This window comes from Anser brachyrhynchus (assembly GCF_964034855.1).
Source record: "Anser brachyrhynchus genome assembly, chromosome: 3".
Classification (NCBI taxonomy): domain Eukaryota; kingdom Metazoa; phylum Chordata; class Aves; order Anseriformes; family Anatidae; genus Anser; species Anser brachyrhynchus.
This window is the reverse complement of record NC_137696.1, coordinates 119,841,354-119,858,231: the sequence shown is the minus strand read 5'-3', so window position 1 is coordinate 119,858,231 and position 16,878 is coordinate 119,841,354. Positions and strand designations below refer to the sequence as shown.

At 38.2% G+C, this 16,878-nt stretch overlaps 1 protein-coding gene across 5 annotated transcripts in view; it reads left to right on the top strand.

The window, feature by feature from the left end:
• Positions 1-13,278, top strand: part of OPN5 (opsin 5) — a 44,170-nt gene extending 30,892 nt beyond the window's left edge. For all 5 annotated transcript variants that reach the window (XM_080584938.1, XM_080584937.1, XM_080584939.1 and 2 more), the window contains 2 exons: positions 3,227-3,471; positions 4,598-13,278. In XM_080584938.1, the coding sequence (XP_080441064.1) occupies positions 3,227-3,471; positions 4,598-4,661 (309 nt within the window). In that variant the 3' untranslated portion in view covers positions 4,662-13,278. The remainder of the gene's footprint in view (positions 1-3,226; positions 3,472-4,597) is intronic.
• The last annotated feature ends 3,600 nt before the right edge of the window (positions 13,279-16,878 follow it).

Here is a 16,878-nt window from a genome sequence, read left to right as displayed (position 1 = left end):
GTTGGACCAAAAAACCTCCAGAGCTTCCTAGAACCTGAACCATTCTTATGTGATTCTGAGATTTGGAGTCCCTGAGATTATGATTCAGGCTGAAGATCTGCCTTCCCGTGTGACCTTGCACGAGCCATGTCATCTCTGTGGCCCTCTTCCCCAACACAAAACTGCCTTTTCTTTCAGAAACAGTTGTAAAGAATTATTTTAAGGCATTAGAGGTGTTCAGGAATTATAGAAGGAAAACAGGTAGAAAGCAGACTATTTTATCAGAGAAATAAAACTTTGAGACAGTTTGTATTCCTCTTTGAATGAAGATATAAACCAAACTCACTCCTGTGATATTGCAATTGTTTTTATGAAGATAATTTAAGTTCAGCCATCAGCCACTTATAAAAATGCACTCAAATGCAAATCTATTTTCCATCTATGACCATATCCTATTTTCTGTTTCTGATTTAATCTATTTTCTGTTTCACAATGGTAACAATCATGATCCTTGCTGGTTATACTGGTTATAGCACTGGGAAATCTCTCAAGGTAAAAGTTTTTAGCAAACAAAACCATATTTCTTACTTGTAAAAGATTCACCAGCCTCTACAAACCAGGCCAAGAAGGAGACAAGCAGCATCCTTTACTTGTCTGATCAAACATTCATTTTATTTCATTTTTGAGGGGTTAAACTGAAATTTATGTGATATACAGCAACAGGTGACTTCATGTCAGAACATAACTGAGCTACCAGTAAGGTCATACCACTGGTAAAACTGTACTTGTGTTTAAAAATGGTTGCTTCATTACTGTATTGTTTTGCAGTTATTCATCACCTTTCCTTTAAAGAACGGTGGAAATGTTTGATTTAGGGCATTAGATTTTTATTTTTATTTTTGTTCTTTTATTTTTTATTTTGTCCTGGTGGAGTTGTCTTGTAAGACTTCAATGTGATCTGAGTCAAAACACTAGTAATTTTTGCTTCCCATCTGGATACACAGTGGAGAACATTATCTTGGCCCAACAGTGTAGTTGGGGTGCGTGTAAATATAAACAACGAGTCTCCAACACAACCCATCTAATTCCACAGGACTATTTCTAAAACAAGCTATGTTTGAGATCCTTAGCTCACATGCATTATTTCTTCAGTGTTGGAAAACAAAGAGGCATAAAAGAATAAAATTTCCCTGTCAGTTATATTACCATCAGGATGTGGAACCAGAAGGTCCACAAAAGTTTCCGCAAGATCCAAAAAAACTTGTGCTTTCTGATGACTTTTTGTTCCAGCCCTGCTAATTGCCTTATTCGAAATGAATGCATAAATGATACTGTCAGTCTGGGTGCATAACAACATTTGATCAATGGCAGCAGTATAATGGCATATGTTCTTCAGTATGTATTACTGCATTATGTCATTTGAAGCTATATCAGGATGTGACTCAGTGCAGATAGATTGGTTTGGATAAAGTAAATGTATCAGGAATGTAATCCAAAAGTTCAGTAGAAATTTGCTTTTCAGAGCATCTGCAGATTTTAATGGAGTATGAAATCCATGCTATGTGTAAGGAAAAGGAAAACTAGATATTGTGCTGGTGTTATCACTCTCAATTAAATTCCCAGTAGTTTCAATTCTGTCTTACACATGGAACTATACTGATGTTTTATCTGCTGAAATAAGTATTCACAGAGACTTGACATGTCTTGCCTTCTTGAATGACTTCATGTTCACTTTTTTCTATTTGTCTTGAAATGAATTTAAATGGTTGACACTTTTCTAGTGGAAGGCCATAGACCCCATCCTGGTTGAAAGCAGATGAAGCTAATTCAGCAAAATTCTTCTCCTTCCTCCTCTTACAAATGCCCATCCTTGTGGCAGGTTATTAGTTCCACTGCATTTTGATGCCTTCTCTGTGGGACGTAAGCACAGCCTGTGAGAGAGGAAGAAGCCCTGCATTAGATCGGGGTGTTGCAATCTCTTCTTAAGTTGTTTTTTCTTTAATTATTCTAATTAAAGAATAATCTTCCTAATTCTCTTTGCTCTTGCCTCAGTGTCTGATTCTGTGTGTTACAGAAGAGGGTGGTATATTAGATTTAGACAGGAACATATCCTTATAAGCAAACTCACCTGCAGAGGCACTCCCGCATGCCATCAAGACTTAGTCCTTCAGTCCTGGAAACTTCTTCAAAGACTTTCTTTTTATGACCTATAGAATCTGATTTCAAAAGACTCAGAATCTGAGGACTTGCACTGAATTAATTTATTGTACTGTTTTGTTTTCCCAGGGCACTCTTGTTTTGTTCTGAAATGGAAAATAGACTTCTTTTTGTTTTTTTCAGGGAAGCAATTGTCTCTCTCTACTCTGTGCTGGTGCGGCCTCACCTCAATTATTATGTGCAGTTTTGGGTGCCAAAATATAAGGAAGACATTTAACTATTATAGAGTGTCCAAAGGAGGGCTGTGAAGATGGTGAAGGGCCTAGAGGGCAAGATGTATGAGGAGCAGCTGAGGTCCCTTGGTTTGCTAAGCCCAGAGCAGAGCAGGCCGAGGGGAGGCCTCATGGTGGCCTGCAGCTCCCTCACGAGGGGAGCGGAGGGGCAGGCGCTGAGCTCTGCTCTCTGGGGACAGCGACAGGACCCGAGGGAACGGCATGGAGCTGGGACAGGGGAGGGTCAGGCTGGGTGTGAGGGAAAGGTTCTGCACCCAGAGGTGGTCGGGCACTGGGACAGGCTCCCCAGGGCAGTGGGCACGGCACCAAGCTGCCGGAGTTCAAGAGGCGCTGGGACAACGCTCCCAGACATAGGGTCTGGTTTTGGGTGGTGCTGTGTGGAGCCAGCAGTTGGACTCCATGATCTTTGTGGGTCCCTTCCAATTCAGGATATGTTATGATTCTATGATTTTTTAATTTTATTATTATTGTTTGTAATGAAGATGTTGCGAGTGTATGTGGGGAAGTGATGGATAGGAGTTTGTTGTGATTTTTCCACTTCATCAGACTATCACCAGTGTCTTTAATAATTCCATGTATGCAGAATTAGGTGTTTGGAATCCACCTTTGTATCTAGGAAAATTAAATGTAGCAAGATACATTTTTTGTTCACATTGCAAATTTATGTCAAGCAAGTTATAATTTTTCTTTTCCATTCTGTTGCCTGTTCCCTTGCATTCTGCCAAGCTCCGTGCAGTGCTGTCAGTAAGGACAACTCCGTGAGATTAATTTATTTTTCTCTTTTTTCCTCTCACAAGGTGGCAATGTTGATCTGTGCAGGATTCCTCATTGCCTGGATCCCTTACGCTGTGGTCTCTGTGTGGTCAGCCTTTGGACAGCCGGATTCAGTTCCCATTCAGTTTTCAGTGGTACCAACTCTGCTTGCAAAGTCAGCAGCCATGTACAACCCAATAATTTACCAGGTCATTGATTGTAAGTTTGCCTGTTGCCGGTCAGGTGGATTGAAGACGCTGCAGAAGAAGAACTCTTTGAAGAAACTGAGGTAATTTCTTCTTTGAGATGTAGGGTATATTTCAGTACAAAGTGCTCCCCAAAATTACTGAACATAAGAATCATGGTTGTTCAATTTTATCTTTTATTGTTTATTTATTTATTTATTTGTAGAGGGGGCATGGCCTTTGTTTTTGACCATGATTTTTCTTGTCATGGAATTTGTGAAGTGATTCTAGCGGTAAAAACAGAAGCAGGGAGAAGATTTTTAGATTTTTTTGTTTCTTATGTATCCAGCTGCAATTTTATTAATAATATATTTGAAAAATAGAACCATTTGTTTTAGTGGTTTTTGGATCTCTGCTCTCCTCCTGTTCCTTTTCTCTCTTTCTCATAAATCAAAATGTAATAAAGACTCAAAAAAGGCCTCTGTTGTATTTATAACTTTGTGGCAAAATCTGTGCAGACCACCTTCATGGAAACACTAACTGTCAATGGAGGAAAATTGCTTCTAGCTCTGTCTTATGACAGAAAACTATCCTTCATGACAGAATAATAACAAGATAATGTTGAATATTAATGTCAGTGTAGCCTGCAATAAAGGCCACAGATGCTAACTGATTTAAGTGACTAGAATTCCGTAGAATTTCAAGAGAATAATTTGCTTCTAAAGCCTAGAACTTACATGACTCAGTATGTATGCATCAGAGGGCCTGTGCCATCATTCATTTTGTTCCCTACCAATTCCAGCACTTTTTAAATGTATTGTCCAGAGAACAAATTGATATCTCAAACTTGCACAGTATGCTTTAGCAGATGATTCTATAATCTTTTGTTCAGATTTATCTCATCTGCAGAACATATGGAGTTTATATATGTTGTATATGTTTAATTGAGGTACCAAAGTCCTAGTTTACCAAAGATCCCTCTGCAGTTCTATGCAAAAGTGAGACGAACCTGAAGTAACCCTCAAAGTGTCTGGAGGCTGGATTTGTGTTTAACTTCCAAGTTATCACTCCAAAAAAAGAAAGGAGGTTTCATCTAGTACCTCATGCTGAATGCAAGAATTCTAGGCCTGTGTAGTGAAGAAAATGTTCTAGAAAAACAAATTCCCAGAATTAGGAACTTAATTGTTATCTTGTTTCAAGCAACATGATTATGCTTTCTCCTTCCCACAGGATGTATACCATATCTTCACACAGAGATTCAACGGCAATGAATGAAACCCAACTGGAAGTATGAATGCTCATTTCACATACAGCAAATGAAAACCTGATGACAAACAGTTATACCGTCTCAAATTCCTCTTTCTGTAAATAAATTAAAACATGATGACATTTTTATTTTACTCCCCAGTACAATTTAGTTCTTTCCATCCTAACTAAAACAGTGTGATTAGAGCTGGGCAAATATTTTAAGTTTTCAGAAATGGAAGAAACAAAGAAGATTCATTTGTATAAAAGAAATTGCATTCACTTCAGAGCCTTTGAATATGTTTTTTAGTTTGCTTTTTTTTTTTTTTTTGAACACTAACAGAAGTGATATTTCAGTGATGTTTTCCCTCAAGAAGGGGAAACTATTCACACAGGCCAGTTTTAGTTTGCTAAATTCAATTTCCCTGAGTTCCTAGTACAATCACTGGAGAATAGGAGCATAAGAGAAACAATTCCTTAGAGGACAAATCAAAGTTAGAACTCCATTTGTCAGGGCTCTGAGTCACCCATTGGAGAAGTATAGCAACGTTAGCCTACTGATTACCTTTGTGAATCTCTCTCCAACTCATGTGGCTACAAACTGTCTTAAAACCACCTTGACTTCAGTCTTTCAGTATTCAGATTTTTTTTTATATTTTTTTTTTTGTGAAGGCAAGATCAGAAGTGTCACACATACACCATAGATGATGAGTATTTGTGAATTAGATGGGAAAGATCTCTTTCTCAAATGCTAGTTTCATTTAAATATTTTGGAGTCACAAATTACTTTGTAACAAAAATGAAAACATAAATGAAGTCAGCCCTATATTATAAATTAGGCAAATGAATAATTTGCACGTCTTTTTGGCATTCCCCAGCCAAAAATGCAGTGAAATAAGACAATAAGCAGACGTTTGACTTACTGAATGGTAACTGACCTTTATCATCTTGTATTGTACTTTCCACAATCCTTTATGACATCACTATTAAATATAAAACGACAAATCCCTCCGCAATCCTAAATTTGCAATTGGATTCAAAGCTGGTGAATTCATGAGAAAGGTTACAGCATACGTACGCAGAAGTCTTTCTCGGGTGCAGTTGTGTCTAGTTTTTAAACACTAAACCCTGCAAGTATGAAGATTAAAAAGGATTCAGACAGACTTGTAGACAGCATGTAAGTTCTTAATACACTCAATAGACAAACAATGTACCTTGAAAAGATCTTCAGAGTAAGGCAGCCAAATAGTTATGAGGCATCTGGGTCATATTTATTCCCATTCTCTTCTTCCTCTGTAGATTTACCTTAAGATAGAGGCATCATAACAGACCAAATATTAGCAGTCCATTATAAGCAGATTATTAACTCTTCAAATAACGATTTTAGTGTTTTTCTGTGATTTCTACAGGAAGAACATGATATTATGTAAAATAAGTTAATTGCAAATCAGAATCTTCCACACTGATTTGTGTTTACTATTTATAAAAAAAAAAAAAGTTACAGGAGTTAAAGTTTTATTTTGAATTGTTCCTTTAAGGAGAGAAAGCGTTTATGAAAGTGTTTCGATTGTTTTCCTGTTTAACATTTAATAGCACAATCATGTTTAACATATTCCCTGCCATACTGAACTGAACTTCTTTTGTAGCTGATCTGTAGTGATGTTAATCTCATTTTCTCATTTTATACAATAATATCATAAAAGTTTAAAGTAAACTGATGTTTATTGGCATGTCCCAGCACTCCCACTCTGCAGTACAAACACTCGCTATTTTCTCAAATGGTATTCAGACAATATAGCAAAAGCTGAATTTTGTTGAATTTCCTGAGCTGGGTAGAAGAAAGTATAATTTCCTCTTTTACAATATTTTAGCAAAAGAAGTTTGAATATACACTAGGAAAACTCACAAAAAGACAAGGAGTTGCATGTTACCTATACAATGTTTTGTGCTAAATTTTCCCAGGAATTCAAGTCCTTTTACGTTTATGGACCTTGCACTATAAGGCAATTTTATTTCTTGACTGTGGTTGCAAATTGCACCTTAGAATTGATTAAGATCAGAAGTCGTACTTTACAATATTTCCAGATTTGGTTATGACACCATTAACCATCTTCCCTTTGTTTTTCTGCAGCTTTTATTCCTATCTTCATCCAGACAAATTTTGATTGATATCTATAGAGGTTTATCCTAACTAAGGTCTGATGTAAGGACATACTGTGGCCCAATAAATGCAGATTAATTGGAGCAAAGTAGTTGGTATGGAGGAGTAGTATGTAATGTAGGAGTTACCCACCAGTCTAGCCAGATTTCTGCATAGATCAATTCACATTTTTTTTCAGGAGACCTTCCTGCAGTTTCAACTAGGGAAGCTCTTCTCTTTATTTTCTAAAATTATGTACTGACTTATAAATGGCTGCTGAGTTATCCCAGAAATGATTACATACTTGTGGTAGGTCTGAATTTTATATTGTTAAAGGCTGTGTAATATATTTGGATTCCATTATAGGGAATGTTCTAGATACATGTGTTATCTGAAATATGTCAGAGGTTTACTAAATTGCAAATATGAATTTCTAGGGTCATGATGAATGTTTTTCATATGATTTATTTAAAGGTATTTATTTTCTGTTCAGTACCATAATTATATTTATTTGAAGACATAGTGTTACCACCACTGAATGGTATCTTGCTCTGTACAAGTTGCTAGGACTCCAATTTGAGCAGGATTTAGAGACATATTTATACTGAGTTCAAGTAAAGAAAGTTTACTTCTTTACTTCTAAAGATCTTTTCCTGAGTCAAGTAAGACATAAACATTCAAGCATGCAGTACTGTAATTTAAATGCAGATTATGAACCTAAAAGCTAATGGATCTCATCCAATTCATTGATAAAAGAGAACTAGAGGACTTTCTTTGTTCACCTGTATAAAGAAGACCATATAATTAATTTGTGATCATAGTGGTAGAGGAATAAGGGGTCTTATTATAGATTAACATTTTCAAGGTCTACCTGGAATCTTATTGAAGGCTGTAGCCTGATGGTTCAAAAGGCAATTTGCCATTTATGCTCAGGATAGAGCTTTGTCCTCTCCAAATGTTGAGCCTGATAATTCATAGTTGTATAACATGTAACCTTGGCCTGAAGTTACCAAGAGACAGTGAATCTCTTACTTTTTGTTCAAGAAACCTTCTAAATATTTTCTAAGATTCAAACTTATGAGCTTAGTCAAAGCAAAGTAAAACCTAGTTAGCGTGAATGAGTGAGAAACATGACTCTAAAGGCAGATTTTTGTACTGCATTTTCAATTTTTCAGCCTCCTTGTTATATTAAGAAAGTTTCTCATTTTATATATTAACATTAGAATGAATGATTTTCAATGAAAATAGTGCCATTAAGAATAATAGCTGTAAATGTTATGTATCCTATGTGTGCATGCAGATTAAACTGCCAAGAAGCAAAGTATTAGCTGAATTCACTGTCAGTGGCTGGAAGGATATAATTGACACAGGTTAAAACTCCATCTAGATAATGAGCTGACCTGGGCAGTAGGATTGTTCCAGTGAGATTAAGCCACTGTTCTGTATTTCAAGGTTACAGGCAGTGAAATCATCTGAAGCAAGTGGATATGAAGACTTTTGATTTGGTCATTACCAGTCATATTTGTAGAATGCCTTTGAACCTTCCTCCACAGACTTGGAAATCTGTTGATAACACAGAAGTAGCTGTCAAGATTTATAATGCTGGAAAAGTGTTGATACATGAAATAGAGGAATTAAGCAAACTGTTAAGGTAGAAAAACATTTGGCAGAAGTAGAACACTAAAACTGAAAGTTGTGGTTGTAAGCCTGAAGATTTTACAGAATATTTGTCCATGCAGATGAATGAAACTGCAATAAAACGTCTTTCTACACCTGTAGTAATAATGACTAATAATGAAAAAAAAAAACAACAAAAAAAACCACAACAAACCAAGTTTTTTTTCTTAAGAAAAACAACAAACCAAACATCAAAAAACCCACAACCACCACCACCACAACAACAAAAACCACCAAGATTTATGGCCTACAGCAAAAATCCCAGCCAGCAGAAGGTCTTTGGTTTTGTGACAGCCAAAGGGAAAGAGCAAATTGATGAATCTTCGTATGAAGAGAATATCATTAATGAATTCACAGGTGCAATGTCAGTGAATTACATTATTTGGCGGAACTTTTCTGTTGGATGATGGTGTATTGACAATGTCTTTTGGACAATGTTCCACCTCCAGTGTGCAGGGTGATCTTAGTTGTGAGAATAAATCTGAATTTCTCCTAACTGAGCAGGCACCTAGTTCTTCTGTAACTCTGCATTATCCACTTCACGCTCATTGTTCTACTTCTTCTTCCCACCAGGGAACTTCCAGACACTTCAATGTGCATCCCTTAGGGAAGTTGCTTTGACATCTTTTTAGCTACATTTCCCAGCTCATAGTGTTCCCAGATGACTCATGCTTCGTGGTTTGAAGCTCTTAATAAATAATGTTCACCGGAACACCCATTTCTCTCCCTCCTCTCTCCTAAGATGAATGATTGGTTGGTTTCCTCTGCATCTGCATCTTGCCAAGCATCACAAATCTTTGTAGTTTTTCAGCCCCAAGGAAGAACACCTGAAACTAGAGTTTCTGGAGTGCTGTTACGGAGCTTATGAAGGGAATGCAATGAAGGGAAGAGGCCTTTGTTATCATGACCATGTTTACATGTGTTCTTGAGCCATTGTACATCCCATACTGAGTTTTCTATTTCTGTTATTTCTATGCTTGCTTTTATTTTCAGGATGACTCCTACTACCCCTTATTTGGTAGATAGAGATATAGGACAATTTTGTAATTGCCTGGCATGATCGCTTCTTCAGTTATGCCTCCATATTAATTTGTAGCTCAAGGAATGGTTCTTGGATTTAGAAGTCAGAAAAAAATCTTTTTAAATATAAGGTTTGGTTACGGGATTTCCGGTTTTCATTATTTCTGAACTTAAAGGATTCTTCACTAATCATGTATAATCAGCCTTTATCGGACACAGATTATAGTTTCATGCCACAAGTGGGTAAAGAAAAAAACCCTACCACCCATTCTATTTTATAGAGATCTATTCTAAGAGGGACATTCACACTCTCAACAGATAACTTGTGCAACATCTGTATGAAATATGCTAATAAACAGTAGAGATTTATAAGATTTCCTGTGTCAGTATGATAGACACTTAGTCTATGTTTTGGATGTAGCACCTAAAGGGAATTTGGGGAGTAGGCCTCTTAACCTTTGTATAAAATGACATATGTATGAAATACCAAGTAAGCATGTGAGTGCTCTGACCAAAACCTTATTGTAGCACAGAATACATATTTCAATGATAGAGAGTGGACAGAGCATGTGGTATACGATGCATTTTAAATGATGAATAACATTTACATTACATCAAGCTTAATGCTACATTAATGAAAATATTAAACGTTTAGAAAATAGATACCTGTGGAAAATAAATATGAAAAGAGAGATCTGAAGGTCTTCTCAATTTGTAAAAGGGGCCACACAGAGGCTTTGCTTCCCAAAACCAGAGGCTGGTGTGAAAGTCTTGCTCTTTCCGCACCACTCTTGCAAAATATAAATAAAGTTGCATTCTTGGATACAATTTGCAAAACCTAAAAGTGTTCCTCTAAAGGATATGAATATCCTTTATCTTGGATTACAAGCATTATTTTAGATTGTTTGGTGTGTTGCAAAGAACTTGTCTGGCTTCCTATAGTTCTGGTCTCAAAGCTAAAGAGGTTGGTTGTGCGGACTCCCCAGGGAGCGGTCATGGCACCAAGCCTGCTGGAGTTCAAGAACCATTTGGACAATGTTCGCAGGCATATTTTTGGGTGGTCTTGTGTGGAGCTGGGAGTTGGAATCGATGATCCTTGTGGGTTCCTTCCAACCTAGGATATTCTATGATCCTATGAAAGATTTACAGCAAATGAGTATAGTGGAAAAAAAAAAGTTAAAAGAAAAAAGTAATCACGTATAAGCAACGGAACCTAAGAGGAAAAGAAGACAGGGTTAAGTTAAGTAGCCTAGGAGAGAAAAGGTCTGATAGTAAATTATATCAGTCTATAAATAGCTTTAAGGCAATAATAATGTAAATGAAGGAAGGGAATTATTCACAGTCTCTGAAGGTGATAGAATGAGAAATCAAATCTGGAAGCTAAAGCAGGAAAAGCTGTGATGAGACTTTCTGAACTAGAGGAGCAATCAGGTTTTGGAAGAGATCTCAAAGGGAGAAGTTAGGGCATGATTTACCAGATATGCAAGAACAGATTAGCTGATCCACTAGCGGAAATGATTTACAACTGGAAATATATCTAAATAGTAATTTTTATTCCCAATATCTGCTTTTTTATTTTCTGAAAAAAAAAACACACACATAATTTAAAGGTTGATACTATATTACATTAGGACATGTCTGTATTGGTGGGGAAATGTGTGCTGACCCCATCATACTGATGGCTAAATTGTAAAGACTATTATTACACTGAAAAGAGTTTAAAGAGGTCTGTTATACCATGAAACTCCATGTTTAATGAAGTGGTTTCAAAGTCCAAAGTTGGTGCAATGCAGTGGCGTATATGGATGCCAAGTAAAGCTTTGTAATGAAAGAAATAGCTTTGCTTTCTCAGTTATTAGATGATTTTTTTAGAGAGGTATCATTTTGCAACATTTGCAGTTCAAGCCAAATTAAAATGATGCATATTCTGCTGTAATATCTGTAATTCCTTGGAAAAAAATATTTTCAGTTATGCAATCAAGATTTTGAGAATATGATAATATATCTGGAATCTAAAAATGATTAAACTAAAATATACCAAATAACTTCAGGGAAATTACATGAGAAATTACCTTTAGAAAAACATTTGCTAGTGGATTGTGATTTTCATTCTTATGAATTGTATTTCTAATAAAGTTAAATTTACAAAGATGTCAGTAGACTTTTAGAGATACTGATCGGAAATAGCTGAAATTCCAATGTCATCTCAAAGCTTAGATGTATTCATTGTATAGAAAGTAATTCCTACTACTGATGAAGACATATGGAAGAAATTCTTCACTGTGAGGCACTGGAACAGGTTGTCCAGAGAAGCCGTGGATGCCCCCTCCCTGGAAGTGTTCAAGGCCAGGTTGTATGGGGCTTTCAGCAACCTGAACTAATAAGATGTCCCTGCCCATGCTGGGGGGGGGGGCGCGTTGGAACTAAATGATGTTACGGACCCTTCCAACCCAAACCATTCTATTATATTCTAAGGAGGTGTGTCCTGTTCAGAGATTAATTCAAGTGCAGTTTTTAGTGTAGGTGTTATATTTTCTGTTTCCTTTTTTTTGGCAATAGAACTGTATTTGCCTTTAATGTCATGATACTGACTTATGCTTAGAATTCTAGAGTAAGAAATCACAGGCACTTATTAGATAACTTTCTCCTTCTCTGTTTAGGGGATCAGATTCCTTCCTGCTGAAAATAGTTGTGCACTTCCTTAGAAGTCTAGGGTCTACATCTATTTCCAGTGTTTCTAATGTAAGAAGTGGTCTTGCATTTCCTGTTTGTCTTGCATGTATTCCACTGCAGTGGCCTTACCAGCCTTGAAGGAGTTGCAGCTGGTTTACAAGAAGTGTGATACAGGACCTGGGTCCACAGGGAAGAGGGACAATAGGCAAAGGCTGGGCTCCTCTCTTGCCTATAAATGAAACAAACCAGAAGCAACTCCAGTACAACCAGTGGACAGCCCAGCTTTATGGAAACATGCCTGACAAAAGAAATGCCAGATGTATCCACCTTTTTCTAGGGGTTATTTCTCCAGCTCTTCGATTTCTAGACTTGAGCTGCCATGATCTCTGTTGCTGAGAGGAGGTACCGATTACAGTAAGCATTTTACTTGGCCATTAGCATAAAGGCAAGGAAGGCTGAAGGCCATGTTGTTCCTGATGCTAAGTGATTTCAGATTCTTCCATGTTCTGCTTCATTATATTTAAAAAAAAATGCATTTAACCCAATGGCCTACTGGATCATGCAGCAGAACTCTCAATAATAGCATGTTGGTGTTGCTAGCAACATTCAAAGTTCTATACTGTTGTACAAAATTAAGAAATACATAACTTTCTAAAATATTTATTTCTGCATTTTTCCATGTGCTGGAGCTCAAAGAGTCTTGGAAGATCTGAGTATGATTATTAATGAGCCTCAGAGGTAAGAATGGTGGGAGAGTTCATAAACTGCTACAGCCTTGTAATTCACAGTATGAAATTCAATTGTTATTGTCTGTAAATGTTTTAACTGTGTTGTGTGTCAGTGCAACATCCTAGAACACTGTAAGAGGAGAGTCATGGAGTGAACCTGTAAATAACTTTTTATGTAAGTTCTCAAGTGGTGTTGATGAGTTAATATGTCGTTAATGTATTATATTGTGTTATGAAGCAGTAAATAACCCAACATACTGGCTGTACTTAACAGGGGACACTTTGCTGTCATTGTACTGAAACAACAGATTGGTTATTTTCATTTTTCTCTCCCTTTTTTATTCATCTAAACACACAGCCAGATTGATGGCATCACAAGTAGACTTTATCATCCACACTTTGTTATCTGAATGCTCTTTCAAATAAAGCAGGAGAATGGACTGATGTTGTTACATGTCGTTTTGTCTCTGGGTTTTGGTTATAAAGTTGTATGTCTTTACCTCAAGGCTGCTTATGGTGCTCTTCCAGTGCAAGTGTGTCTCCTAATCTGTGTGTCTGTCTATAGACCTTTGCTATGACTTGAGTGGATACAGGAAGAGGGTGAAGCCCATTTTGGCGTGATGAGAAGCACCCAAAACCTGAGACTCTTTGACTCAAAGACCTGAGATCTTTGTCTCTGCCATCCTGATTGAAAGAATTCTTTAAAGAACAAAACACTTTCTTCACCTGTTCTCCCCTGCCCCCATGACCCCAGGAGACAGCGGGCAGCTCTGGTCAAGGGATCCTACAAATCAGGTTTCAGGAGGTACAACGCTTTGGCCATCCTGGCCCAGTGGAGTGCTATCTGGCCTGGTTTTTAATTTGCTGTTCCCTAATGGGACTCGTTAGTGGGATGCACTCCCTCTGACTAGCAGTGTACTGTGCAGGGAGTGATGGCTCAAATACAGAATTGCTAAGGACCAGAAACTCTGCCTGGAGCTGGTCCTCCTGCCCTGTGCTCTGCAATTGGGCTGTCCTGGCTCTTGTGCAACGTCCCCAGCATGCTACAGTGTTTTGGGGGTGGGGTGGGATGGGGTTGAGCCCAACTTCCATGGGAGGTGGTGGACCTAAGAATGCTGGAAAATGCAACTAGAGCCTCTCTGGAGCAACAACAATGCTGAGGTTGGCTCCCGTGGCTGGAAGGGTTTTTCTGGGTGGCACAAGTAGACAAGTCCAGCTGTGGAGAGCAAGGGAAGGAACTCAATGTTGTTCATTTCCATTTTTTACTGTTAACATGACAGACAATGCATGGCCAAAAAACTTGCTAGGCAGCACTGCAAAGTGATCGGGCAGGGAGAGGCTCAATAGCCCTTGGGTGCTTTTCCACCCATGCTCATCCTCTCCTCTTCATCAGTAGTTTGTCTGTAAATACATCCAGCCAAGGCTCAGAGGCTGTGGGAGTTAAAATCATAGAATCATAGAATGGGTTGTGCTGGAAGGGACCTTAAAGCCCATCCAGTTCCAGCCCCCTGCCATGGGCAGGGACACCTCCCACCAGCCCAGGCTGCCCCCAGCCCCATCCAGCCTGGCCTTGGGCACTGCCAGGGATGGGGCACCCACAGCTCCTCGGGGCAGCCTGCGACAGGGCCTTGCCACCCTCATAGTAAAGAATTTCCTCCTTATATCTAATCTAAACCTACCCTCTTCTAGCTTCAAACCATTACCCTTTGTCCTATCACTATGGTCCCTGATAAAGAGTTGACATAAGTGTAAAATTGAATGCTAGGTTTTTTTGACTGGATGTGATGGTATTTCAATCTCTTCTTGTTCTGCCCCCACAGTAAGCTCAGCTACAGCCAAAAATACACTGGGAGGAACTGTAGGCAAAGAAAATAAGGTAGAAAACAGTGCCATGCTGCTGCATAAGTCCTGGCACGTCGTCAGCACTCTGTGTGTGCAGCTCCAAGTGCCCTGCCTCAGGGGAAACTGTGGAAAAGGAACAGAATCAGTGAAGGACAGAAAAACACTGTTACAAGACGTGTAGCAGCTCCTGTACAATGACAGGTTAAATGGACTCAACATAGAAGAAAGAGAAGTCTGCTGGAATGTGGTATGGATCACAAATAGCACGGAAAGGGGTAAAGGAAGCAATTTACAATTTTATTTTTCTTTCATGGCACAGAAGTTGGAAGGCACCAAATACAATGTCCAGCATAAAACAGCAGGCTTGAGGCAAATGAAAGGATGTGCGCTGTCCTAAAGGCACATCATTAAATGGCAGGGGGCATTTGTCCTGCAGCAGATTTTGGGCTGCTGGCTGATTGTGCAGAGGTGCTCTCTGATCATACAAAAGCAAGGTACAAAGTGGCTTTTCTGTAGGAGCCACAGGAGTTCTGCCTGGCAAGGTCTGGTCCCACAGAGGTGACATAAAGCAGGCTGCCTGAGAAAATGTTCAAATCTGCGTGAACAGACTTGCTTTAATGTCCTTGGGAGGGGTGCTCCTCCCTGCATTGCATGAGTCCTCCGCAACTGGGAGCGCTAAGCTTTGATTTCATTGATGCAGGTTTCGATCCATCGGCAGGAATTTCAAGGCACTGAAGAAGGTGTTTTGTCTTTTTTTGAAGGTCATGCTTAAAAATGGCATAAAAATAGTTCTCTGAATGAATTGGGAGTTATTTCTATAGCTTTCTTTAAAGTCAGAATGAAAGAATGGTTTTATTTTTTTTCCTTTAATTCATATCTGCTACCCTGTTATACTGAAAAAGAAACAATAGGTTTTTTTAAATAAAAAAAAAGAGAAATTATGAGTAAAAACAATTTTTAAGATCAGTAGGAAAGCTATAAGATCAGAGAGATCACCATAACAGATGCACTTCCCATGGAGATTTGAAGATTAGCGAGGAGCTTTCTGCTTATAGTAAGCTTTTTCTGTAATCTAGCTGAAAATAAAAGAAGAATTTAATAAGATTTTTAAAAAAGAAGTTTTAAAGCACGTAAAATGTGTGGATATTAAAACAACAAGGGGTGCAGCTAACTCAATCAGGGATTTAAATCTCAATATAAAATATTGGTATGAACAGTTTTATCAGACTAAGGATCTTTCTTTATCTGAGTTTGATTCTCAGAAATAAAATCCTCTGAAACATGAGTATTTCTCTGAGGTGGTGCTGGAGCAACCTTAGATCTCACAGAGCTGGCATTTTGGACCAACCCTGAATTTTTAAAACCTTCTTTACATGAGAGCTCTCCCAGCTTGGCAGGAGCTGCAGTCCCTGAAGTACACGGCAATCTGGGCAGGCCAGAGATGTTCTCATAAAACTGTTGGGTTATAGGAAAACAAGTTCACGTGAATACTTCTGTAGTTTTACTGACATTGCCCCAAAGATTCACTGGTTGGAAACCACAGTGGAGTGTTGAAGGCTAGATACCTTCACAAACCTCGTGTTCAAGAAAGATGACCATTCACCTTGAGGAAGACAATATCCATTTTAGGATATTTCGAAATGATCACACACTTTCTTTTCTTTTTCTTTGTTTTTTTTTCCCCCTCTATTTCTTTACTTTTGACTGTCAAGTAGAACAACAAAATCAGAAAGGAAGATGATTCAATTGGCCAGAGTTTGAAATGGTTCACTCGCTGATCTAATTCCTCTGGAGTATTGCTTCTTAAAATTTGACCCTTTTCTAAATTGGATTTTGTGCAGAAAGATAGGGAGAACTTTCAAGACCTCTGAAAGCTTTTCTTGAGATTCGGAATAGCAAGTAGTGTAACGTGCACACAAAATATGTGGAAGGCGAAGATTCAAGTGTCCCTTCCCTCCCATTAGGAACAGGGACTTTAATCAGGATCTGTTGTTTTTCAAAGACCATATGCCTGTGCAGTTAGCTTCTCTATTTTTCTCTGTCTTGATTGCTATTTAATTGTTTAACCAAATTGAGTTGTCCTTTGAAGAGACTGAGAAGTAGAAATTGAGGCTCACATCCCTATCTTTCCAAGAAATATTCTTACTTTTTCCCCATCACTCTAAATGTTACGTCTGTAAAATCAG